Source organism: Lutra lutra, chromosome X, assembly GCF_902655055.1.
Source record: "Lutra lutra chromosome X, mLutLut1.2, whole genome shotgun sequence".
NCBI classification, from domain to species: domain Eukaryota; kingdom Metazoa; phylum Chordata; class Mammalia; order Carnivora; family Mustelidae; genus Lutra; species Lutra lutra.
Genome location: NC_062296.1, coordinates 41,361,692 through 41,389,583, shown reverse-complemented (window position 1 = coordinate 41,389,583; position 27,892 = coordinate 41,361,692). Strand labels below are relative to the sequence as shown.

Below are 27,892 nucleotides of genomic sequence, written 5' to 3'. Positions count from 1 at the left end.
TGCGGCTTCCCACCCCCTTTCTTCTCCAAGCGGGCGCCGGCGGATTGCAGCAGTTGCGAGCGGCGAGCGCGGTGGGCGGGGCGGGCCGGGCGGCGGCGGCGGCGGCGGCGCTGCGCTGCGCTGCGCTGACTGGGCTGGGCCGGGCAGCGGCCGCGACGGAGAGGGTTGCCGAGGCCACTGAGCTGCTAACGGGGTGGCCAGTCCGTTGCTGTGCCCTCTAGCAGCCTCTTAGCGCGGCCGGCATTCCCTGGGCGGCATCTGGCCGCGGCGCTCAGCCTGTTAGCGAGCTCCGGTGGGCACACCCCGGCTTGGCGGCGGCGGCGGACAGGTTAGAGTGGGGGAAGGGGCAGGCGCGGGAGCAGCCCTGGGCCACAGAGGGAGCCTAAAGCCAGGCCGTCTCCAGCCATGTCCGACGAGACGTCGGCCACCACTTCATACGAGAAGTTTCTAACCCCCGAGGAGCCCTTCCCGCTTCTGGGACCCCCTCGCGGAGTAGGCACCTGCCCGAGCGAGGAGCCAGGCTGCCTGGACATCAGCGACTTCGGCTGCCAGCTTTCCTCTTGTCATCGCACGGATCCACTCCACCGCTTCCACACCAATAGGTATGAACCGTCGCTGAGGGCAGGGGCGAAGTGCCCACACCCCTGCCTCAAAAGGGAGAACGCTGGGTCCCTCCCAAACCTGGCGCTCCGCCTGGGGTCTGCGCTTCCGTTCCTCCCCTCCCCCACCTTCCTCCGACCAGCGCTCCTTCCCTGGCTCCTTCCCTGTCCCCCTCCCTATTTTCACTCCTGCCCTCCGATTTTCCTTTTGGCCGGCATTTTACTTGGTCCCTTTTCCCCATTCATCTTTTGACCATAGCGACGCCTCCCTTTCCCCTCCTGCCTCATCTGTGCAGGGAGAATCCCAAATCCGCACCTTCAGTTTTAAGATGCATCCGTGTTTCCATCCACCCGAGAAAGTTTAACCCCTTCCATTTTCCGTATGCTCTAGAGATTTCGGATGACTCAAAACCATCTATGGTTCTTTTGAAAGATGGCACTTTGAAAGCTAGAATCTTCAGTTTCCTGATTTTTAAAAAAGATTTTATTTATTTATTTGACAGAGATCACAAGTAGGCAGAGAGGCAGGCAGAGAGAGAGGAGGAAGCAGGCTCCCTGCCGAGCAGAGAGCCCGACGTGGGGCTCGATCCCAGGACCCTGGGATCCTGACCTGAGCCAAAGCCAGAGGCTTTAACCCGCTGAACCACCCAGGTGCCCCCAGTTTCCTGATTTATAATCTTCCTCACAGCCCAATTTCCACTCCAACCCCAATTTTTTTTTTTTTTTTTTTGTGAAGCTCCAGGAAACCAGACAGTCCTTTTTTTTCTCCTCCTTATGAACTCTTTGCTTTATCGCTTTAGGCCATGCCAAAATCTGTAAGCTTAGATCTGGAAGGTTCCTTCATGTAGCTTATCCCTTGGTTTGCTCCCCCAGTGGAGGGATGGAGCTCAGCTTAGGATGGGCTTGCTTATACAAATTTACTCAGAGGGTGCATCTCATAACTGATTTTATTGGAAACTAGAGTGTTCTGGAGAATTCTCTAATGTAAGCATTTGAGTGTTATACCAAATGTGGGGGATGTGAAGATGTTGTACACATAGCCCCAACCTAGAATATAGGTGGATATTGGAGAGATATATACCAAGGCCTGGGAGGGTGTGTGGAGAACAAGGGAAGAGATGGGTTCAGCTATGGAAAATAATGGCATCGAATTAAGGAGTCTAGTTCTGATTTCTGATCCACAATATGAGCATGAACAAGTCCTTCCACATTTTAATGTCTTTTGCATGCCCTCCCCCACCTCTTAAATCAGCCTACAGATTTATTGAGCTTCTACCAGGTACAGGCGGTGTGTAAGATAAGATTCTTATCTAAAAGAAAGTTAGAGTCTGTAAACCAGGTGTTATAGTTAAATAGACAGAACAGCAGTATAACACATTTGAAAAGGAAGTGGTAGTAAATTTGTTACAACTCTTCCAAATCTTCATTGCAAAAATGAGGAAACTGAGGCCCAGAGAGGAAACACTAAGTTCAAGGTCATAAAACTGAGTTAGGCAAGGCCAAGATTACTTCTTTGGAGCCAGTGATGAAACTTGGAACAGAACTAATGGCTCAGATGTTATAAATGGTTGTTATAGTTTCTTAGACTGACTCACAGAAGCTTACTTAACCCATGATGTGTAATGGGTGTAATGTATTTATGAAATCAAGTGTGCTTAGGATTGTTTGCATTGGAAAACAGTATAAAATTATACTTTTGCAACTGTTATTTAAGTTTTGCAGCATTGGAGCAAGTCCTATACACAGGGAAGTGAAATGATTCCAGAATTAGCCTGTTCCTATGACGAAGGCAAGGGAGTGGGGAAAGAGGCTAAGGGTAAGCACTGCCAAAATTGGTGGGGTGATGAAGAGTGAAGCAAGGAGAAGAATATATTTCTTACAGCTTGTTCTGGCCCTTTTCTCCTTCCCATTTTTTTCTCTTGTGTTTTTCTATTCCTTTTCTAAGACCAAGGTAAGGCCAAGGTTGTTTTCCAGAATGGGGCAGTTAAGATGGAGGAGGTTTTTGTTCAACTCCAGTTTTCCCAAGTCAAACATTTTGTCTGCTTTTTAAAAACCTCCATCTCTTACCCTACTTTTCTGAAGGCTTGGAATGGCACTAGAAGGTTTAATGTATTTTGCTTTGTACCCTTTTCAACAGAGATTAGGGGAAGCAGAAGTAGCAATATTTACATCAGATGATGTTTTTGCCCTAGGTTACCTTGCTTTTTAAATCTTTTCTCATTCTGGAATGTTCTTTCCTATCCCTCCTCAAGATGGCATTTGAGAGGACAGTATGCTACCAGTCAGTTCTTTTCAGGAAGAAGCAAACAGCTAAGTCATGTATGTACGCAAAGTTTAGTTTACAGAATTCTTTTATTTTGGATTTGCATGTGTCATATCTTTTCTTCACATCACCAGTTCAAGTAGCAATTCAAAAACCAGATCTCTATAGTTGAGTATTGATGTTCTGCTTAGGGTTTAGTCATTATAAAACACATTTTATTGGAAATAAAAACCTTATTAGTTGGTAGATACTTGGTTTACCTTTATCTTGCTTCTTCCTTGTTACCTGATAAGAAAACTGTGGAGCTTATTTAATGCCATTGATAAGAGCCTTATGATGATGGCAGTTTTGTGCCTGCTCGTTTACTGTACTCTGGGCTATATTTTAAATCTTTGTTAACCAAGGAATTCAGGGCACTCCTAATTTATGAGCCCTAAGTTTGAATGTTTATAATGTTCATATCAGAGTCACCTGTGACTTAGGATGACATATCATTACTCTAGGTTCTGTGGAAAATTACATGAACACAGCCACCTTCCTAAGAATTCACACATTCCTAGGAGTATCTTTTAGGATTTTATGGCCCAGTTGGGTGTGTCTGGAAGTTTGGTAGAACAACATAAATTTTGATAAACCAAGAAACTTATTTTTTAAAGATGTATTTATTTTGAGAAAGAATGTGCACATGCCAGAGTGGGGAAGGAGCAGAAGGAGAGAAGAGAGAAGCTCAAGCAGCCTCTGTGCTGAACCTGATGCAGGACTTGATCTCAACCTGAGATCATGACCTGAGCCAAAACCAAGAGTTGGACACCTAACCAACTGAGCCACCCAGACGCTCCAATTATTTTTTAATTTAAATGTTAATTGGAATATATGTGGTGTGTAAGACATTTTTGTTTGGTTTTGGGACAGGATGTTTCTGATGTAATTAGGGTTTTCTTTTAGCATTTGTCGATGGCAACCTCCACCATTATCAAAAAAGGAAGTCATTTACTAAATTGAAAAAATTATGATCTTGGTAAGTGCTGTAATTAAATTGTGAGGTGAAGGAGGTTAATATGAACTACCAGATGTGTTATTCTCTTCATCTTTTAGTAATACATCAGTACTTTCACATTGAATAATTGTGAAAAATGAGAGGACAGTGTCTCACTTTTTCTTATTTTATTAAAGATTTTATTTATTTATTTGAGAGAGCGAGCCTGAGAAGGGGCAGGGTCAGAGGGAGAAGCAGACTCCCTGCCAAGCAGAGAGTCTGATGTGGGGACTCAGTCCTGGGACTCCAGGATCATGACCTGAGCCAAAGGCAGTTGCTTAACCAATTGAGCCACCCAGGCACCTAGTGTCTCACTTTTGTGCACCCTATTGGCAGGATAGGTTTCGTTGTTGTTGTTTGCCTTGTTTAGTTTTCTCTTTTTCAAGGATAGAAATTTTTAGCTCCTTAGAAGCAGCCCACAGGAAAGGGAGAAATTGAAAATATGAGAGAAGTGTGAGATGACAGGAGATGGCTGGGATGAACTCAGAACATGAATGGAATATTTATTCTTAGAAATTGCATGGAATGTTTTTTACTTCTAAGACTATAGAGAGGGTAAGAGGGATGGATAATAATACCAAGACAATTGAGATCACTAGGAGGAGAGGTGAGAATTTGAGTATAGTGAGGGGATTGTGTCATCTGCTCTGACTTGGGGCCTTGATGGCCTATTGTGCTCCAAAGTTGTAGCAGAGGTTGGGGGTGGCTATATGGGGATTTTGGCAGATAAGATTTGCTGATAAATGTTCTCGGCTTTACTTTTTTTTTTTAAACTAAAATTTGGGCAGCAAGCCTAGTTATTGCATTAAACTCCATTTCAATAGGATTCTTTTCAACGTTTTTCTTTTTTAAAGTAGAAAGTCTTCTTTGCGAATAGTTTTATGGTTATAGCTAGGATCTTAGTTAGCATCAGGTAGCTTTCTCCTACTGGAAAAAGATATAAGGGCTTTGCAGATTTGAATAGTTCAGTGCTGAGCACATGCACACAGTGGTCATTTATGACATATTTGAAACCAACAAAACAGTCTAAAAGAATCACTCTTAAATTTTTATTACAAAAGCTCACTTTAGAAAATTGGCATATGCAAGGGCGTGTGGGTGGCTCAGTCATTAAGTGTCTGCCTTCAGCTCAAGTCATGATCCCAAGTTTGGAATCAGGCCCCACATCGGGCTCCCTGCTCAGCAGGGAGTCTTCTTCTCCCTCTCCCACTACCCCTGCATATATTTCCTTTCTCACTATCTCTCTCTCCCTGTCAAATAAATAAATAAGATTTTGAAAAAAAAGAAAATTGGCATATACAAAACTGCAAAGGTCACTCATAACCCCTTTCAGTAAAGATAACAACTGTCAACATTTTGATGTTACTTTTAATGTTCTTTTTATGTTTATATATAATTTTTAAAAATCAGGATCAGGTTATATATAATTTGTGACCAGGTTTTTACATTTATATTTTAGTGTTTTTCTTTTCAAAAAATAGTCTGAAAATATAATTTTTAATTTAAAATTTTTAAAAAAATTTTTAAGGATTTTGGGGTGCTTGGGTGGCTTAGTCGTTAAGCATCTGCCTTTGGCTCAGGTCATGATCCCAGGGTCCTGGCATCAAGCCCTGTATCAGGCTCCCTGCTCAGTGGGAAGCCTGCTTCTTCCTCTCCCACTCCCCCTGCTTGTGTTCCCTCTGGCTGTTTCTCTCTGTCAAATAAATAAAATCCTTAAATTTTTTTTTTTTTATTTGAGCGAGAGAACATGAGTTGGGGGCATGAGGCCTCAGTCCCAGGACCCTGGGATCCTGACCTGAGCCAAAGGCAGATGCTTAACTGACTGAGCCACCCAGGTGCCCCTGAAAATATAATTTTTAAAAAAAGATTTTATTTATTCTAGAGAGTGCAAGAGAACGTGTGAGTGGGGGGAGAGGCAGAGGGAGAGAGAGAATCTCAAGCAATCTCCGCAGAGAGTGAGTGCACCAAACCCCACGGGGTGGGGGGGGCATCGTCTGTCTATTTCACAACCCTGAGATCATAGCCTGAGCCGAAATCAAGAGTCGAGTACCCAATTGACTGAGCCACCCAGGTGCCCCCTGAAAATATAATTTTTAATGATTAAAAAACACCATTATTTAGATATGTTATTTAGTTTCCCCATATTTGGGGGGGGCATTTCTTTTCCTTTGTTGGCTGCTATAAATGATATTGTTTAGATATGTTTGAGCATAACATTTTTTCCCCCAATTTCTATCTGGGGAAGTGATAGATTCCTGAAATGGCAATTACTGAGTCCAAAGGATGAACTTTTTTTGAAGCTCTTGATATATACACACACACACACACACACACACACACACACAGAGTACCAAATAATCTCACCGGCAGTGGATAAAAGTACTACCTGCTTTGTTTTTGTTCACATTGCCTTAAAGTCATAATAACAATATTTGGAAATTATAATAGAATTTAAAAAAATCTCTAGTAGTAAAAATATTGTTTTTCTATTTTGTAAATGATTGGTTTGAATGATGGTATGAACCCAGTGTTCTTACAACTGTTAATTTAAAAAAGGAAAAAGAAAAAGAAACAAAAGCTTCTAAGAATATCCAGAATCCTGTTAAATCTGTTACAAAGTCATGGACCTAGAAAACTGAGAAACATACTGATTTTCCTCTATATTAAGAGCACAAAACCAAGCAAATTCCTGTCTTGTCAGTGATCTAGTCTTTTGAAAAGGAAAGTCATTATTAGTCATGGAGGGAAGCACATTTCTACTGAATTTTTGCAAGCTCAGAAAAAAATTTTCATAAAAAAATTACCTAACAGCTGTTCCTACCACATAACACAGTACTTGGCCCATGAGACACTAAATGTTTGTTGTGTGGGTGAATGAATAAAGATTGAAAAAGCTCACATGCAGTTTGAAGACACAAAAAAAAATTTGCACAGAATACAACATAGATGATGGTTTACTAGGTCTAGAAGAGTGATTATCATTTTTTAGCTTTTATATTCCCTTATTGTACATCCTGAAAAATTTGGTTAATTCTACTAGGTTTGTTGATTTTTTTAAAAATATGAGGATAGGGGCGCCTGGGTGGCTCAGTGGGTTAAAGCCTCTGCCTTCGGCTCAGGTCATGATCCCAGGGTCCTGGGATCGAGCCCCGCATTGGGCTCTCTGCTCAGCGGGGAGCCTGCTTCCCTTCCTCTCTCTCTGCCTGCCTCTCTGCCTACTTGTGATCTCTGTCTGTCAAATAAATAAATAAAATCTTTAAAAAAAAAATATGAGGATACTGCCTGCCTAGGAAGCATGTGATGAAACTAGATAATATTACAAGGTATTCTAAGATGTTAGGTGAATTTTAGATTTTGCCTATTTAACAAAGCATATTGACATCCGTACTGATAGTTACTGAACCATAATAGTTTAGAGAGTGTCTGTGTGTGTTTTGATCCTTTAAAATATTCTACATTTAGCTCAAAGGAAAAAGTGCCATAAAAATGTCAAATTGCCTAAATTTTGTAAATCAAGAACTTTGAAGTTAAGATTAATAGTACAAAATAAGGGGGGGGAGTTAAAAAATGAAAAACATGGTTCAAAAAAATGGATTTAATAAGGATGAGAAACAACCTAGTAATAGGAAGTAACAGGATTTTCTTCAGGAAGTCATTATTTCAGTATCTTATTAGTATCAGATATACTAAGTAATTATCTTAAGGATTAATTCCCTAGACTGCTGCCTAAGCAATAAAGATTATCTTGTTAATAGTATGAAGCTAGTGGAAATTCACAAAAGAAAACAGATTTGTAGATTTCAAGACAAAAGTAAGCCAGCAACAAATACCACAAGCAAAGTGTTAATATTCTTAATGCATCAAGAACTCATAGAATCAGTAAAGAAAACATTAACACATAGAAAAACACTAGGACAAAATAGCTGATAAACATTTAAAAATTTGATCTTGCCAGTAATTGAAGAAATAAAAGTTGATATAAAATTTTTTTTTTCCAGGACGCCTGGGTGGCTCAGTCAGTTAGGCATCTGCCTTCCGCTCAGGTCATGATCCAGGGTCCTGGGATTGAGTCCTGTGTTGGGCTCCTTGCTCAGTAGGAAGCCTGCTTCTCCCCCTGCCCGTTCTCACTCACTCTCTAACAAATAAATAAATAGGATCTTTTTAAAAAATGTTTTCTCCCCCTGTCAGATAGGTCAAACTTTAAAAATTAAAATTCTACTGCTATTAAGATTGTGGTGAAATGAGCATGTTTTATATACTGCTTCAGGGAGTGTAGTTGGTGCAATGTTTCAGAAGGGCATTTAACGAAATATGATAAGACCTTTAGAAGTGGTCATATCCTTTGACTCAGTACTTTCAAGTAATCTATCCTGAAAGATTATATGTATTTTGATAAATAATTAGAAACAAAAAAGTTCATCTTGGTATTATATGTAATACCAAAAAAAATGGAAACAGCCTAAATATTATTGAAGGAATAAGATTAAGTAAATCATGAGACTTTTTAATTAGTAGAATGTTATATAGGCATCAAAATGTTTTTAAGTAATAGTCATAGGGAAATGTTTAATATATAATATTAAGTGAAGAAAGCAGGATACTGAAATATGTATATATGTGTGTGTGTTTGTGCATGCATGTGTGCAGGATGCTGATTCTATAAAAGATATATATGCATGTACCAAAATACTATGGATTAGTTATTGTTGGGTAATGGAATTGCTGGTTTATCACTCCTTTCTTATTCTAATGTCTTTGCAATGATCTTGTATAGCATTGATACATAAAAGTTATTTAAACATGCTTTGAACTTCTGTATACTTTTTGCTTTTCTATTGCCCTGCTGTGGCTACCTTCTTCCTTTAGTAATAATAATAATATAATAACAACAACAACAACTAACGTTTATTGAGCACTTTTTATTCTAAGACTTCTGTATGCATTCCTGTGTAATCTTCATAATAACTCTTGAAGATGAGAACTCAGGCTTGAAGACACTATGTTTTGCTTAAGATCAAGCAGCAGTCAAACAACAGCAAAAATTTGAAGTCAGTCTGACTTCAGAGTGTATTCATAATCACTATGCTATATGTGTTGTTTATAGATGAAGGTGTTTTACTTTATTCTTAATTTAGACGCAATTTTCTTTTTTTAAAGATTTTATGTATTTGTCAGAGAGAGAGAGTGCGCACAAGCAGGGGGAGAGGCAGGCAGAGGGAGAAGCAGACTCCATTGAGCCAGGAGGCCGATGTGGGACTCCATCCTAGGACCCTGGGATCATGACCTGAGCTGAAGGCACAATGCTTAACCAACTGAGCCACCCAGGCAGCCCTAGATACAATTTTCTTTTAAAATATTTTATTACACGAATTTTTAGACAAATACAAGAGTAAAGGGAATAGTGTAATGAACCTCATATATCTATCACCCAGCTTAACAGTTATTCACATATGGCAATATGTTTTATAGCACTCTTCATTCCTTATTCCCCTTATTATTTTGTGAAAAATCCCAAATATATTTCATTCATAAATGTTTTAGTATACATCTTTACAAGATAAGGGCTCCTTTGAAAATAATCACAATATCATTGTCATACCTAAAAAATATATTTACATTCTTCATAAATGTCTTGAATGTATCTCCTATTAATATCTTAAAATTGTGTGGATTCTGGAGTTCCTGTTGTGATTTCTTTTGTGTTGTGTTTTTAAGGTGGAATTTAACTTCTTGTGGAACAAGTGTTGCCAGCTCAGAGTGCAGTGAGGAGCTATTTTCATCAGTTTCTGTTGGAGATCAAGATGATTGCTATTCTCTGTTAGATGATCAAGACTTCACTTCTTTTGATTTATTCCCTGAGGGGAGTGTCTGCAGTGATGTCTCTTCTTCTATTAGCACATACTGGGATTGGTCAGATAGTGAGTTTGAATGGCAGGTAGGTTTGTTTTTTTCCCCCCTTGTATTACCATTATTACTCCATAAATAGAATAATGAATTTGTATTTTGATATTTTCATCCCTGGCAACATTAAGAATTAGATGGAATATGTATCATTTTTTTTTGCTAATGTACAATTTAGGCTTCTGATGCTACAGATACCCTTTTGTGGATTTTCATGTGATTTAATACTTGTATAATGTTCCCATTAGTATATATCATCTACTTTTCTACACGTGTATCCAAGCAACTGTGTTCTTCCTGCATTTATAGTAAATAGCCTTTGTGTCCTTATGGACACAATATCTTTGCATCAGGGTTATGTTCTATATATCTAAGATCACAAACCACTGTTATCATAAAAACATAAGCTTTGGTTCTGTTGTCAGAAATATAATTTCTCATTTTTTAATCTCTTCATAGTAGAGCTGTTTTTTGCCCTACAGTGTTTTGTGTGTGTAGCATATATGCCGTGTAAAACGGCTTTGTGGCAAATTGTTTGGAAATTCTGCCTTATAATGAGTGCAGTCTATCAGAAAATGGAAATCATGTTATTGCAACATCCATTTTCTGATTGTAAAAGACAGTAACATTTGAGGAAGCTTTCCTTGCGTATAGCTAATGTTAATCAACAGATACTTGAATGCCTCCTATGTTTGAAAGCCATTCAAATCTTGGAAGTTAAATTCCAAAGGAGGAACCAAATATTATTTTATTTCAAACATTTTCTTATTAAAATAGGAAGACAGACTGGCATGAAGTTAAAAACAGTTCTCCAAGTCCCACTCTGCTCTGGTTGCCACTGTTAAGAGCTTGTACAGATACAAGTATGTTTGCACAGTGTTAAAAACACACAAATGGAATCATATTTCAGCCAGTTTGGCCCTTTGCTTTTTTGCAACTAACATCTCATTCTTTTCAATAGCTATATCACAATTTATTTAATCTATTCTCTAATCATGAATATTTAGATTGGTTTCAGTTTTTTCTTGTTATAAAAATGCAACACTGAAAATTAAGAGTTTTTAAAGAGGAAAACAAATCTAAAACACCTCTTTTTATATTTTATATTATTTCAGATGTTTCTATTTTATGTACAGTTGTAAATACGATTTGCATAAAAAATTAAAATATTTTTAGCTTTTAAAAAATTGAGATAAAATTTGCCATTTTGATAATTTTAAATTGTATAATTCAGTGATTTTTAATATATTCACAGTGTACAGCCATCACAACTATCTAATTCAGGTACATTTCCATCACTCTAAAAAGAAATCCATACCTGTTAGCAGATACTACCAGTTCCCCCTGCCTTCATCACCTCCATCACCTGGCATCCACTAATCTACTTTGTCTATGGGTGTGCTTTTTTACATATCATATAAATGTACTCATATAATATGTGTCTGGCTTCTTTCACTTGGCATGTTTTCAAGGTTCATCCATGTTGTAGTGTGTCACAGTACTTCATTTCTGTCTTAGCTTAACTGCTATAACAAATACCATAGACTGGGTGGCTTAAACAACAAACATTTATTTCTCACAGCTCTAGAGGCTAAAAGTACAAGGTCAGAATACCATAATGGTCAGATTCTAAAGAGGATCCTTTTCCTGGTTTGCATATGGCTGCTTTTTGTTTTATCTTCACATGGAGAGGGGAGAGAGAGCAAGCTGTGCTCTCTTCATCCCCTTATAATTACGGTCACCAATTCCATCATGGGGGGGGTCTACCCTCATGTAAATGTAATTATCACCCAAAGCCCTACCCCAGATCCTCCAAACTGAGGATTAGGGCTTCAAGATAGGGATTTGGTGGTGGTGGTGGTGTAGGGAGGGTGCACACATTCAGTCCACACTAATTCCTTTTCATTGCTTAATAGATAGGGACACGTCACATTTTGTTTATCCATTCATCTGCTAATGGTTGGTTTCCAGTTTGCAGCTATTATGAATATACTGCTGTAAACATTCAGATATAAGTTTTTATATGGATGTGTCTTTTTTATTATTGAAGTATAGTTGACATACTGTGGATATATATTTGTAATTCTCTTGTACATACACTTAGGAGTAGAATTGCTGAGTCATGTGATAACTTTATGTTTAACTTTTTGAGGAACTTCCAAAGTGTCTTCCAAAGTGGCTGTACCATTTTACATTTCCACCAGCAATGTATGAAACTTCTAATTGCTCCATGTCCTTGCCAAAACTTAGTATTGTGTGTCTTTTTGATGACAACCATGCTACTGTATATAAAGGGGTATTTCATTTTGGTTTTAATTTGCATTTCCCTAATAAGTAATGATGTTGAGCATCTTTTCATGTACTTATTTTTCATATGCTTGCTGGTGATTGGTGTTCTTTTTTGGAAAAATGTCTATTCAAATCCTTAGCCCATTTTTAATTTGTGTTGTCTTTTATTGTTGAATTGAAAGAGTTCTTTATATGTTATGGCTACTAGACCCTTATACATGATTCACAAAAGATCTTTCCTTTACTGTGGATTGTCTTTTTACTTGATACTGTCCTTTGACACACAAAAGGTTTTAATTTTAGTAATGTTCAGTTTATTTCTTCTTTCAGTTCTGTGCTTATGATGTCATATTTTAAAAAACCATTGCTTAATCCAAGGTCATACAGATTTTCGCCTGTTTCCTTCTTAGAGTTTTATAGTTTTTGTTTTTACACCTAGTCTTTGAACCATTTTGAGTTATTTTTTGTATATGGGAGAAGATGGGGGTAAAAATTCATTCTTTTGCATGTAGATATTCAGTTGTCCCAACATGATTTGTTGAAAAGACTATATTCATTGCTTATTGAATGGTCTTGGTACCCTTGTGGAAATGAATTGGTCATAGATGAGTAGGTTTATTTCTGGGCTGTCGATTCTGTCCCATTAATATGTATGTCTCTCCTTATGCCAGTACTGTACTATTTTAATTGCTCAAGCTTTATAGTAAAGTTTGAAATCAGGAAGCATGAGGTTCTTTGTTCTTTATTAAGATTGTTTTGGCTATTGGGGATCCCTTTTGCAATTCCACATGAGTTTTAGAATCGGGCTGTCCATTTCTGCAAAAAGGGCAGTTAGAATTTTGGTAGGGATTGCATCAAATCTGTTATTTTTAGTGTCCAAGCTTTGTACTTCCTTGGTTCAATTTATTCCTACATGTTTTATTCCTTTGATGCTGTAGAAAACGGAATTGTTTTCTTAATTTCATTTTTGCATTGTTCATTGCTAGTGTGTAGAAATAAACCTGATTTTTGTATATTGATTTTTTTTAATCCTACCACTTTGCTGAACTCATTTGTTAGCTTAAATGATTTTTTTTCTCTGTGTGGATTCTTTAGAGTTTCTGTGTTTTAAATCTTGTCATCTGTGAATAGAGATAGGCTTTCTTCTTCCTTTCTAGTCTGGGTAGCTCTTTCTTTCCTTGCTTAGTTCCCCTGGCTAGATGGCCAGTGCAGTGTTGAATAGAAGTTGCAGAAATGGGCATCCTTGTCTTTTCTGATCTTAAGAGAGAAGCATTCAGTTTTTCACTATTGAGCATAATGGTAGCTGTAGGTTTTTCATAAATGCCTTTCATCATATTAAGGAATTTCCCTTCTACTCCTAGTTTGTTCATTATTTTTATCTGAAAGAACTATTTAGATTTTGTCAAATGCTTTTTCTGCATTTATTGAGACGATCATGATGTACTACATTGACTTTTGTATGTTGACCCACCCTTATGTTCCTGGAATAAATCTGAATTGGTCATGTTTTATGTTCTTTTTAATATGCTGCTGCATTTCATTTGTTAGTATTTTGTTGAGAATTTTTGCATCTGCATTCATAAGGGATATTGGTCTGTAGTTTTCTTGTGATGTCTTTGTATTGCTTTGGACTCATAGAATGGGTTAGGAAGTATTCCTTTCTCTTCTGGATAATGTACTATAATACAGTTTTCTCATTTAACATATAAACTTTTTCATGACCTTCATAATAACTCTTTTAGTGACTGTATAATATTCCTGGTACTATTCCTGGCACTGTACTATTCCTGGTGCCAGAAATTGTGAGATCATTCCCCTTTTACATCTGTTTCAAAATTTTTTCTACTACTGGTAACACAGCAGTAAACATCTTTGTGTGGTTACCTTTTTATTCTGTGCATCATTTTTTTAAGTGCACACTTTGTATTTAAAATCAGATTGTGCTGAGTGAAATAAGTCAAGCAGAGAGAGTCAATTATCATATGGTTTCGCTTATTTGTGAAGCATAAGGAATAACACGGAGGACATTGGGAGATGGAGAGAAGGGAGTTGGGGGAAATTGGAGGGGGAGACGAACCATGAGAGACTGTGAACTCTGAAAAACAATCTGAGGGTTTTGGAGGGGTGGGGAGTGGGAGGTTGGGTGAGCCTGGTGGTGGGTATTATGGAGGGCGCATATTGCATGGAGCACTGGGTGTGGTGCATAAACAATTCTGGAACACTGAAAAGAAATTAAAAAAATAAATAAAAATTAAAAATAAAATAAAACCAGACTACTACAAAGATTCTTTTTTTTTTTTAGTCCAAGATTATCCACACATGGAAGTTGTAATTAGGAATCAGATAATTGACCCTGGTGGTTGCAATTTTTTTTTTTATAAACATATAATGTATTTTTATCCCCAGGGGTACAGGTCTGTGAATCGCCAGGTTTACACACTTCACAGCACTCACCATAGCACATACCCTCCCCAATGTCCATAACCCCACCTCCCTCTCCCTCCCCCCTCCCCCCAGCAACCCTCAGTTTGTTTTGTGAGATTTAGAGTCACTTATGGTTTGTCTCCCTCCCGATCCCATCTTGTTTCATTTATTCACAAAGATTCTTAATAAAGATAATTGGATGGAGTTCTGATAATTTTGAGAATTATTTTTTCTGATTATTTTCTTTGATTTAGAGTTCTTATCTATAATGTTACAAAGTGGCAGATTTTTTAATTTTAATTGCTGATTTCTTTACTCATTTCATGCATAGTTAGAGTGGAAAACTATCCTCAACTACTCACTATTAATGCACATGACTGACTAGAACATTGTAATAAAAACAAGGCCTGCCTTAGTAATGTGTTTCCCCACTTCTGAAAGTGGAGTGTGGGTACTCTGTTACCATGGATATTTGCTATTTAAATATTCTGAAAGGTTTAAAATGATCTCTTGTCTTTGTGGTACCTTGTACTGATGTGCAGTAAATTATCCAAGAAGATAATTACAAATTATGTGTTAGGATTAATATAGATTAAAATTGTTAACTATAACTTAAAAATTCCTAGTACCTCTGTTGTGATTAAAAACTACATTTAAATCTTTTTTTTTTTTTTAAAGATTTTATTTATTTATTTGACAGACAGAAATCACAAGTAGGCAGAGAGGCAGGCAGAGAGAGAGAGAGGGAGAAGCAGGCTTCCCGCTGAGGAGAGAGCCCGATGCGGGGCTCGATCCCAGGACCCTGGGATCATGACCTGAGCCGAAGGCAGAGGCTTTAACCCACTGAGCCACCCAGGCGCCCCACATTTAAATCTTTTTAACAGATGTTTCAGTTACTACTAAAGTAAATATAAAGGATTCATGGATTCTCTGGGAAGAGAAATACTAACTACTCGATAAGGCAGGATTTTAACCTTACAGTGAAGTAGCATCAAAGCATTTTGCTTTTTAAATAGTCTTCTTTGCTTGCAGTGCTTTTATTATTAAAGCTCTATTTGACTAGTGTTAGAGCTTGAGAAATTATTTTACTGTTCAGCAGGGAACCATAGAAAATTTAAAGAGTGAGTAATTCAGCTGTCACACTTGAAACCTAAAGGTGCAATTTGAAACTACACATCAGTTGTTACAGAAATGAGCTTACTCATAAAATTTTGCTGCATACTTCAGAAGATATGGCAGAGGTTTGATTTAATTTTCCCTACTTCTCACAATTACTGATTATAATATATACTAAATATTATTGTCCATGAAAAATATGGAATAAGAATTATTAAACATTTTTAGCTTGAGATATAAAATGGAAAATTGCTTGTCTAATAAATATACAGGAGCTCATACAGTTAATTCTGATGTACATCTGCAGCTCTAATCCCATATCTCCAGTTGACTACTTGACATTTTCACTTGGATGACCTTATTATTTAATGTACCTATTATCTGATGCCGAATCCTTGATCAGTAATGTAACTTCCAATTACAGTGTTTCCATGGAAAAAAATAGACTCCACTTTGTGACATGTCTTACAGTGTAGTGAAAAATGAGTGTTGTCATTTTGAAGGACATTTGCACTTGATTCTTTCACTATCACTACAAACTTTCCATATTCAATTGTGTTCTTCTCTCATTCCAAACTACCTGCAAGGCAAGACATCCCAGCATAGTTGAAAGCACCAGGCTTGTGTTCTACTTTGGATACTGGCACTAGTCATAATAACCCTCCATAGACATCATTTTTCCTTATTCGTAGAATGAGGGTGTTGGACTAGAAGATCTATAATATCGCCTCAGGTCTCTTGCTATAAAAAATTGAGGTTCTTTTAAGTGCATTACCCTGTATGAGTTGTATGACTGAAATGTGGCCAGTTCTTCTGGTTTCAACAAATGGTCATCTGACTATCATCCATTCAGTTATCAAACAGTCTTGTCTGGGCATCTGGCTGTCTCAGTCAGAAGAGCATGTGACTCTTGATCCCAAGGTTGTGAGCTTGAGCACCATGTTGTGTGTTGAGATAACTTAAAAATAAAATCTTATAAAAAAGCCTTGTAAATCATTTTTCGTTTGAAATTCTCCCTATTTATTCTCATTTTTCTTCACATTTTTTGTTTATTTTAGTCTAAGTCTAGATCAAATAAGAACTTCCTGTCTGATTTCCAGTCTTTCCTTATTCTATTTTGTCCCTATACTGCTTTTTAACTTATCTTCCTCAAGACTAATTTCATCAAGTTACTTCTACTTAGAAAATGTTACTGGCCTACTTCTGCATATCATGTAACAGCTTGTTCATCCATTGAGCTTTCAGTCCCCTAGCACTGATTTTCTGTTTTAATTATATTAGTCTCCTTATCCTCAACCTACTTTTTAAAAAAAATTATGGTTTTACCAAGTTATTCTCCTTACTTGAATGCCTTCTCCTTTTGCACATTCTGTGATTCTGAGAGTACCTTGTGAAATTTCAGCCACTTTAGCAATATGTGGCATTCTCTAATGGCTTATGCTACCTTTTATCAGGGTACAAAACAATAGAAAGAGATGGGAAAAGGAAGACATCTGTTTATTGAGTGTTGCCTTGTGCCAGGCCTATCACCTCATTTAAATTTCTCAGCAATCCTTTGAGATGGGTGACATTAACCATAACTCTGGGGCTCAAAGAAGCAAACTAACCTCCATAGGATCACATGGCTAGTGAACAGCAGAACTGGGATTTGAACTCTGGCATCTTTTCACTTCTCCCTGAAAAAAAAAAAAATAGCCAAAGAACCACTAGTTGCCCTCTTTACCCCCCCCACCCCCAACATACACATAAACAGAACCAAAGGCACAAATATAAGTACTTAACATTTACTCTGTTAACTAGCAGATGTTCACTAAAGATTTAGGTGGAAATTGTTCTTAAATTTTGAGAGTATACATATTTTGATAGTGCCATTACCTAATATATCAAAGGAGCTTGAAGTAGGGGAGGACTTTCATCTGATACGAACGGTTTCATTTTGTTTTAGGAACCCCAGGGAGCTCTTTAATGTAGTAGTGTTGTGATTTGAAGTCTTTCAAAAGGAAAATAGCAAAATATTTTCTTTTTTGACATTAAAGACTGAAAGATGGCCTTCATCTATGCATTCAGCTATCATGCTTTCATGACACTGACTAGACATAATAGATTACATCAAGGCTAAGAGTGAATGAACAATTAAAGCAGTGTTAGTTAATGAGATTTTTAATGGAAGTCATACAAATTGTTGGTAGTCATTTATATACTTGGGCTCATCAGTGACTTAAAATGAAAATGTGGTTTTTAACAGTAGTAGCTTAGACAATTTCATTCTAAGCATTATGGTCACCTTGCATGGTGATCAGCCCCATTTTTGTATCATTGTTTGTTAGTCCCTTCTGTATAATTGACTCCCCATTGCCTGGTCCCCTTGTAGCTCTAGAAGAAGCTTCTAGAAGAAGCTTTAATCCTGCAGCTTTAACTCACAGCTAGATATTTCTCTTGATAACCTGTCATTTCAAACCGGGCATTTGTCATTTGCCATTTTGTATAATTGTATGTTTGTGTTATTATAATATCTTCCCCAGTGGAGTATAAAGTTTTTGTATAAGGACCATGACTTAAAATCCTTTGACTCCCCTGTACCTATTAATGAGTGCTCCAGGGAGAGTAGGAGACCAGATGTGTGTGATTGCAATAATCTTCATGGCTAAAGTAGCTTTTCTTTTTTGGTAACTTCAAAAGCCTAGTAATCATCTGGAGTTCAGATGCAATTGCACAGGACAATAACAACAAAAAGGTAGTATTTTGTACCTTGTAAAAATGAAAGAATTATCTTTGAAAATTATGTACTCCTTGTAGAAGAAATTATGTTTCTGATGAATGACTTAAACTTATTTATTTTAAAAGTTTATTTAAGTATCTCTCTACACCCAGTGTGGGGCTGAAACTCACCACCCTGAGATCAAGTGTTGCATGTTTCTCCAACCGAGCCAGCCAGGTGTCCCTAAACACATTTATTTAAAATTAAACCCATTCTGACTTTTGGAGGTGATAGATATGTTTTTTACCCTGATTGTGGTGATGGTTTTATGGTTGTATGCATATGTCCAAAGTTCTCAAATTATATATATTAGATATGTACTCTTCTTTGTATCACTTACAACTCAAGATAGCTGTTAAAAAATGAAATCCATTCTGTTTTTTTTAAGGGAATTTTTTTTTAATTTAACAGACAGAGATCACAAGTAGGCAGAGAGGCAGGCAGAGAGAGAGGAGGAAGCAGGCTCCCCACTGAGCAGAGAGCCCGATGCGGGGCTCGATCCCAGGACCCTGGGACCCCGGGACCATGACCTGAGCCGAAGGCAGAGGCCTCAACCCACTGAGCCACCCAGGCACCCCATTCTAACTGGTTTTTATTAGGCAGTGTAAAATTTTAGCACATTTATTTGGTGTTCATCTCACTTTAAATAGATTTTCTGTGTATCAGACTTGCTTGCTTTTCTCCTTGGTCTACATGTTTTCTCAGCATTTTTCTAATTTTTCTAAAAGTTTTTCTAATTTTTCAAATAATTCTGATCTTTAAAGTGGTTTGCTCTGTATTAACAGCATATTTTAAATTATTTTAATTGCCTTGTTGTTGATACTGAGTTAAGCACAAGGGCCATGGTTTATTTGTCTTTATATTGACAGTGTCTCCAGCATAGTGTTGGGCAAAGAGCCAGGTCATGGCAGATCACTCTCATCTCCTGAGATGGAGACCAGTGTTCCTCATTCATCATGCTGTGTGAGCCCTAGCCTACATTCACACCATGAATTAAAAACCCTAAGGGTGATTGACTCTTAAGTTAGCATTTTATTAACAAGTCTTGATTATGATTTTCAGCTTTTGGAAAATATCTCATTGAATAAATGACTGTATACAAAGATTATGTTGATATTGCTGCTTTGTCTAAAATAGGAGCGAATCAGAATTAATGTCTTCTCTTTCTGTATTTGTCATTAAAAAGTCATTTTAATCAATGTGAAATATGTTGTGGGATTTAAAATGTATTTTTGAAAAATTTTGCTTTTCCTACCCCTTCTTATTTTTATAAAGTTACCAGGCAGTGACATTGCCAGTGGGAGTGATGTACTTTCTGATGTCATACCTAGTATTCCGAGTTCACCTTGCCTGCTTCCTAAAAAGAAAAATAAGCATCGGAATTTAGATGAACTTCCTTGGAGTGCAATGACAAATGATGAGCAGGTAGGGATCTTGATGTTCTTAATTGAAAGCATATATGTGGAAACTCTGGAAAGCTCAATGTATTGCCTATATAAAGCTACTGGGTAAATATGGATTGCTTTGTACAATCTGAGTGGGGGCTTTAACTGTTTTGTAGGGAACGAATATCACATTAAGTGCTTTTGATATTTGAAACATTATAAATGACACACTAAAATATTAGAGGTTTTGGCACTGATCTTGTTTATTATAATTTTTTATCACGTAGGTGGAATATATTGAGTATCTGAGTCGTAAAGTCAGTACAGAGATGGGTCTTCGGGAGCAACTTGATATTATAAAAATAATTGATCCTTCTGCTCAAATTTCCCCTACAGACAGTGAGTTTATTATTGAACTTAACTGTCTCACAGATGAAAAACTTAAGCAGGTATGTAAAGAAAATACAAATTTTACAGCTGTTAAGAAAATCATTATTTTATAGTGTGTAGACTTGAATAATATTTTAAAATACACAAATAATTAAGGTCCAAATCACTGCTATGAAATGTAATATGGGAAAAAATGGTGGCAGTAATTCAGAGTACATGGTTGTAAGGTTTTAGGTGCATCTCACCTGGCCCTGCCTTTCTGGGATCATGTGGATCTAGAACTTTCTTTTTAGTTGTGTAGGCTTTGCAACTTAATTTTACCACTTAAGGGGTGGTTATGCTATTTATTTATTCTAATTCACCTTAAAAAAGAGTGATTGACAGAATCAGAATACTGATTATTGAGGGCTATCTATACTTGAGTGAACATCTGAATTTAGGGATTTGAGTTGTCTTATGGAGTAATTGAGGCTGGCTAGGGTAAAATGTAATTTTCCTTTTGCTATGCTGAAATATACATTTCTGGTGTCTTCTAAATAGTCTGTACTGCTCTGGTTTTTTTTTTTTGGTACATAGTTGAATGAATACTTATGTTCTCATTTTTTTAAAGTTTTGCATTTATCATCATTTATAAAAATTTTATTTCAGTATTTCTCTCAACAGGTATACTATAATTTTCTACATTCCAGCTCATTTTTCAGTAGTATTGAAATTGGACCTTCCATTTGAAGACAGTTACCATGGGCCCCTAGCTAAGATTTAGGAAACACCCTAATCTTAGATATAATCAGCAACTTACTTAAATCATATTGAAACCTTTAAAAAAATGCCAAATCTGATTTGTTTTAAGGTTAATTTCTCTGAGCGTTTTCTTTCTTTTTTTTTTTTTTTAAGATTTATTTATTTATTTGAGAGCGAGTGAGCAAGCAGCAGATGGGGCAGTGGGAGGAGAAAGAAACCAGCAGAGGGCATGCTCAGTGCAGAGCCTAACTCAAGACTTGATATCATGACCCTGAGATCATGACCTGAGCTAAAACCAAGAGTTGGACACTTAACCAACTGCCACCCAGGCGCCCCCGAGTGATTTCTTATAATCCTAAATTCTGGAGGCCTATAGCCTTCCATTTGCTGATTATATTTTATATGTTTTAAAATAAAGCTCTATAATATATATTCTAGAATTCTGAACACTGTCAATTTTTCTGGTACTTGTTTCTACATTTAGAGATTTCTCTCATCCTTTATAGTCTACTTATGTATCTCTCTAGCACTTTTTTATTTGATTTATTTATTTAACAATATTATCTATTAAATATTAGGATACAAAACAGTTTAAAAATGATCCTTGTCTTCACAGAGCCTACAACTCAAGAAAAAGCCAAACAGATCAACCTAGTTTATAGTCCAGGTTCACAAGTGTGTATTCAATAAATGTTATTTTTATTTCTTTATAATTAGTTTTTTATTGTCACTATTATTTAAGCATCTATTACAATCCAAGTTCTTTTTTTGGTACATTCATCAAAAGCAAGAAATTAACATAGACACAGTACTATTAAATAATCTACAGACTGTATTTAGATTACAACAGTTTTTCAGCTAATGTCTTTTTCTTAAAGATTTTATTTATTTGACAGACAGAGCTCACAAGCAGGCAGAGGCAGGCAGAGAGAGAGGAAGGAAAGCAGGCTCCCACTGAGCAGAGAGCCCGATGCGGGGCTCAATCCCAGGACCCTGGGATCATGACCCGAACTGGAGGCAGAAGCTTTAACCCACTGAGCCACCCAGGCGCCCCTAAGCTAATGTCTTGTTTTATCCCAGGATCCAATCCAACATTTTTTTTTTAATTTTTTTTTTTAAAGATTTTATTTATTTATTTGACAGACAGATCACAAGTAGGCAGAGAGGCAGGCAGAGAGAAAGGAAGGGAAGCAGGCTCCCCGCTGAGCAGAGAGCCCGATGCGGGGCTCGATCCCAGGACCCTGGGATCATGACCTGAGCCGAAGGCAGCGGCTTTAACCCACTGAGCCACCCAGGCGCCCCACCAATCCAACATTTTTTTAACAGTTTTTATTTAAATCCCAGTTAGTTAACATACAGTGTAATATTAGTTTCAGGTGTATAGTTGAGTGATTCAACACCTACAAACAATACCCTGTGCTCCTCATAAGTGCCCTCCTTAATTCCCATCACCTATTTAACTCCTCCCCTTCCCCTCCTCCCCTCTGGTAACCATCAGTCTATTCTCTATAGTTAAGAGTCTGTTTCTTGGTTTTCCTCTCTCACTTATCTTGTTTCTTAAGTTCCATGTATGAGTGAAATCATATGGTAGTTGTCTTCCTCTGACTTATTTCACTTAGCATAATACTCTCTAGCTCCGTCCATGTCATTGCAAATGGCAAGATTTCATTCTTTTTGATGGCTGAGCAATACTCTATTATATATATACATACTCCATCTTCTTTATCCATTCATTGGTTGATGGACATTTAGGCTCTTTCCATAGTTTGGCTGCTGTTGATAATGCTGGTTTAAACATGGTGGGGGAGCATGTATCCCTTCAAATTAGTATTTTTGTATTCTTTGGGTAAATACCTGGTAGTGCAATTGCTAGATCGTGGGGTAGCCCTATTTTTAGCTTTTGGTGGCACCTCCATTCTGTTTTCCAGAATGGCTACATCAGTTTGCATTCCCACCAACAGTGCAGGAGGGTTCCCCTTTCTCCACATCCTCGCCAACACTTGATGTTTCTTGTGTTGTTGATTTTAGCCATTCTTACAGGTGTGAGGTGCTACCTCTGTAGGTTTTTTGTAAGAGTTTTTTTATTTATTTGAGGGAGAGAGTGAGTAAAGGAGAGAGAGAGAAAACACAGCAAAGGGGAGGAGCAGAGGGAGAAGTAGACTCCCCACTGAGCAGGGAGCCCAGATCGGTGCTTGATCCCAAGACTCCAGGATAATGACCTGAGCCGAAGGCACACCATTAACTGACTTAGCTACCCAGACGCTATTCAATGTAGTTTTGATTTGCATTTCCCTGATGAGTACATCTGTAGCACTTCTGATAATGTCTTACATTATGTACAATATTCTTTTTGCCAGTATTTTGAGGGAGAATGTTGAGGAATGACACTGACCAGTTTTTGTGTGTTCCAAGGTCAGAAACTATATCAAGGAGCATAGCCCTCGCCAACGGCCTGCAAGAGAGGCCTGGAAGAGAAGCAACTTTAGTTGTGCAAGCACCAGTGGAGTGAGCGGGGCCAGTGCCAGTGCCAGCAGCAGCAGTGCCAGCATGGTCAGTTCTGCAAGCAGCAGTGGGTCCAGTGTTGGAAACTCTGCTTCAAACTCCAGTGCCAACATGAGTCGAGCACACAGTGACAGCAACTTGTCTGCAAGTGCAGCAGAGCGGATTCGGGATTCAAAAGTAAAATGTCTAATCAATACAAAACTTTACCTTTCAATATTAACATTAGTACTCCTTCGTATAAATTTCTTGAAGAGTTAAAATTATCTTGCTCTCTGAATGCCTGTGGGTTTTGGCTTTAATTGAACAAGTAGGATAGTCTGCTACTGAGTAAAGCCCTTCCGGCTAAGTGCTTTGAAATACTGTTTTGGCCCACAGCTGTATCACATACAATTTTACCTGATTTTTGTGTCTGTTTTAAGTAAGATAAATTGATGGAAATAGTGAGTCTCAAGATTGCAGTACTGGCTGCAACTCACTACTGAGCGGATCTCACTATGTTGCTGATGTTGCTGTCTATTAGCTCCTAAGAATGTTCTGCATGTCGCTCGCGCGCGCACGCGTGTGTGTGTGTGTGTATTAAATGTTTTCTTAGTGTTTTAATCTTGAATGTTTGTTCTTAGATCTTTTAAAAATATAATAACACCTCTAATTTCTGTCTGTTTACAGTTGAAGAATTCTTTGTAATACTTTTGGGCACATAAAAAAATAGGGAGGTTTAATAAGTGTCTTTAGAATGGTTTTGTGATGCTTAGGTAAGTTCGGTTCCTTGCAGTGGTGACAGTTTGGAGCCAACTTAAGGATAAAAAAGGTATCTCTGTAACTTTTAACGGAACCCAGTGGGTGACTAGGAGATACACATTCCTTCCTTCCCAGGCTCTTACCAAAGTAGCAGAAACATAGCCAGCTTTGTTGGTTGCCAGGGGATTCCTCTGGATATGTGGTCATTCCTTTTTTCCATCAGTTTACCACTGACAAGGAATGGAGTACCCACTGGATTTCTAATGGGCTTTTAAGATGGTATTTGCCTAATGTGGAAAAGACATGATTCTTTCCCAGCCATTGTAAAATTGCTAGTGCTTTTGGATGAAAAACACCTTAAAAGTGTAAGCATTAGAGATATTGGCAATGGTCTCTACATTGGTATTCAGTATTGTTTATTATGTGTTCACTCTGCAGTTACACCAATGTACCTTAATTTTGGGAAAAAAAAACTTTGAAATGACTGATTATCCATAACTAGGCAAAATGATCAGGTTTCAGTTCTTCCTAAGATTCACGGGTCAAATAGTATAAAAATAGAATCTTGAAGAATCATTTTCCAGTCTAAGCCAATGGCTCACTTACTGGAACCAGGATCATCCTGCAGAGGAATTTGGACATCTCCAGAGATCCTGAAAATACAGAATTTGATCCATAAAATATTCTGGGGTGGATATGCCAGAACTGAATATTACTGATTTAGAAATTTTTATTTTGACAGAAGCGATCCAAGCAGCGGAAGTTACAGCAGAAGGCTTTACGCAAGAGGCAGCTCAAAGAGCAGAGGCAGGCTCGGAAGGAGAGGCTCAGTGGGCTCTTCCTTAATGAAGAAGTGCTGTCCTTGAAAGTGACTGAGGAAGACCATGAAGCAGATGTAGATGTTTTGATGTAATAAGGGTGAATTTATCAGCGGTCTTTCTAAGTATTTAAGTATTCTACCCTTTTATTTGTTTACATGCATCTTGACCAAACTTTTGGTTAGGGCTGTGCTGATGTACTATTAATAATTTAGGCCAGTGCTTCTCAGCAGGTGGTCCCCGGACCAGCAGCTTCAGCATCACCTGAGAAGTTGTTAGAAATGCATACTGCCAGGCCCCATTTCAGATGCAGTGAATCAGAAACCATGGGGGAGGGGCGCCCAGCATTGTGTTTTAACAAGCACCAGGTTATTCTGCTGCACCCAGCTCTCATTTAAAGAACCACTAATTTAGTAAATGTCTTGACTATTTAGACTTTAGGGTGGTTTAAGTGGGCTTTTTCAAGAACTAGTACTTTCACAGTTAAGGAAATTTCAAGGTACTACTGGCAAGTAGTTTATTATGTCAGTATAGGTACATACATAGTGATCATAATTCAGTTTGCTTTTTAATGTTACAGTTCCTTTGTTTGCTTTTTCTAAAGGGCCATAGTATAATTCTCAATTCCTAGTGAAAATCTTTTTTTGAGGTTGTGGGGATCGGGTGTGGATTGCTGTTTACAATAGTGCCTTCATTAGGTTTAGTTCTGTTTTCATTTGTTATTAACTTAAAGGTTTAATAACAGGCCCTAATGTCTTTTCTGTTAGGTTTGTTTTTCACTTAAAGTAAATTTAGAATCCTATTGTAAGTGATGACTACTGAGGAAATAATGTTACTAGTAGTTGAACTTTAGACTTGATGCTATATTGATTAATATTCAAATGGAGAAAGCAAACAAAACCTATTCTGCTTTTCTGCTGCTTTTTGGAATTTTAGGCTGTGAAGCTGTCTCAAAGGCAGAAACTATGTCTTTTCTTTTTGTAGGTCATTTTTTCCCCAGCACAGCTCTAATTTTTAAATATTTGGTATAACAGCTTCTGGCATGTGAACAGGTTAATAATGTTCAAAGTTAACTAAAGAAAACCCTTACAGTTCTCCTGAACTTCTCTATAAATCATTTAGAAATACACAGAGCAGTGAGAAACTGTAGCTTGTTGGTTATTAATAGAAGTCTAATTTTAGATGTGAAATCATGGAGTTTCTTTAAATGTTTTCATGGAGAGTTTGTTATCATGAATATTAGAAGTAGTGTGATTCCTTTTCTTCTGCCACATGTTAAATGTCTTTAAACATTCACATGGGTTAAAGAAGATGGAAACTGATACTACTGACAATCAAGCTGCTTTCTGACTTCCATGATTTTCTTTTTATTGTGGATAACGGGAGGTAATCATGAGTCTGTAGCAGGAGTTGTAATCAATATTTTTTTAAACTCTAGAGTCAAAGGTTGATAGGATTTTTACTTTTTTTAACTTTATCATATCAAGTGACTCATTAAGAAAGAGGTGGATTTAAATTCTTAATTCTCAGTTGATATAAAAGCTTAAGCTTTGCTTACAATCATGTGTTTTGAAAACTTGATTTTACTTTAGTTCTTGAAGGTTAAAGAATTGAAACTGAGGATGAAAACTGATGAATTGCAGCTTTGCTGAGGTCTGTGGTATGGTAGATTTTGAAGAGTACTAAACTCATACTTAAAAATTTTACTAAAATGAAATTATGTGTATATGGTTATCAGTTGGAGTACTCCCTCTGAATTTCGACTTACCCCTTCTTTGATGCTCCTAACCAGCCTTACAGGGCCCAAAGGGAGCTTGAGGTCAGACCCCAGAATACTTTGAGGAAGGTGGAAAAGGGTCAACCTCGTGTTTTTCCCTTCCAAGTATAGGAGGAGTAAAAGAGAAGAGCAAATACAGCTGAATTTTCTGTCTGCTCTTAGCAAAAGCAAAATCCCAGAGAATGACTTGTCTGTTCTCTTTACTTACTCTTCCAGGAAAACGGGCCACTTTTGGAGACCATAGAGCAGCATTTATCTGTTAAATACTTGGAAACAATTGGCAGTAACCAGTAAAAGAAAATCCTAACAGGGTCATGATATAATAAGACCAATTTTTCCACTCCCAACAATCACATATTCTTATTACCTTAGATTTAACTTGTCACTATTAAACAAGTTTACCAAAGCACCACAAAGCCAATTTTAAAAGTTTACAAAGATTTGAGTGTTTATAGTAAAGTATGCCATGAAATTTTATGTAAATCTGGATACACTGTCTTTACAGTACTATAAATTAGAGATTGCCCATAAAGTTGGTTTAGAGGAGGTTGAAAGTAATTCCTCTGATTAAAAGAAAAAAAAATAAAAACAACTTGGGTTTGCTTGTGATGTGGAAGAGGAAGATTACAAAGTCTTTTGCCATCTTTTTCCCCATTAAAAAAAAACAGCAGTAAAAGACAAAGTTCTCTTGTTTTTGTTAATGTGCTATACTGTGTTTTTTCTGTTTTAATATCTCATGTAGATAATTCAAGTTGGAATTCTTTCGTTCTTGGAATAAGTAATAATTTATTCACTCTGGTATATTTCTGAGTTTAAGACCGATCCAACTCAGTATTTTTTTCTTTTTAAATGTAAATCTAAACTAATCAATTAATAAAAATGTGAGGCTTATTTGCTCCAGTGTCAGTTGTCATCTGTAGAGAATTGACACCGGAGCAAATAAGTTTCTCCACCCCTTTAAACATAGCCTTTATTAACTTAGGGCATGATAAAGTTCCCTCAAACTTTTCAAACAACATTTTATTAGAGATCTTTTTTTTTTTTTAAAGATTTTGTTTATTTGCTTAACAGAGAAAGACACAGGGAGAGAGGGAACACAAGCAGGGGGAGTGGGAGAGGAAGAAGCAGGCTTCCTGCCAAGCAGGGAGCCTAATG

General features: G+C 37.4%; 1 protein-coding gene across 2 annotated transcripts; it reads left to right on the top strand.

The window, feature by feature from the left end:
* Positions 1-85: 85 nt before the first annotated feature.
* Positions 86-27,892, top strand: FAM199X (family with sequence similarity 199, X-linked). 2 transcript variants are annotated; one of them, XM_047715921.1, is made up of 6 exons: positions 86-602; positions 9,614-9,833; positions 19,662-19,811; positions 20,059-20,220; positions 23,315-23,452; positions 24,885-27,892. In XM_047715921.1, the coding sequence occupies exons 1-6, from the start codon at positions 406-408 to the stop codon at positions 25,053-25,055; spliced, it is 1,038 nt and encodes a 345-aa protein (XP_047571877.1). In that variant the 5' UTR covers positions 86-405; the 3' UTR covers positions 25,056-27,892. The 2 variants fall into 2 exon arrangements, with proteins under 2 accessions (XP_047571877.1, XP_047571876.1); XM_047715920.1 differs by having other exon boundaries at positions 23,315-23,581.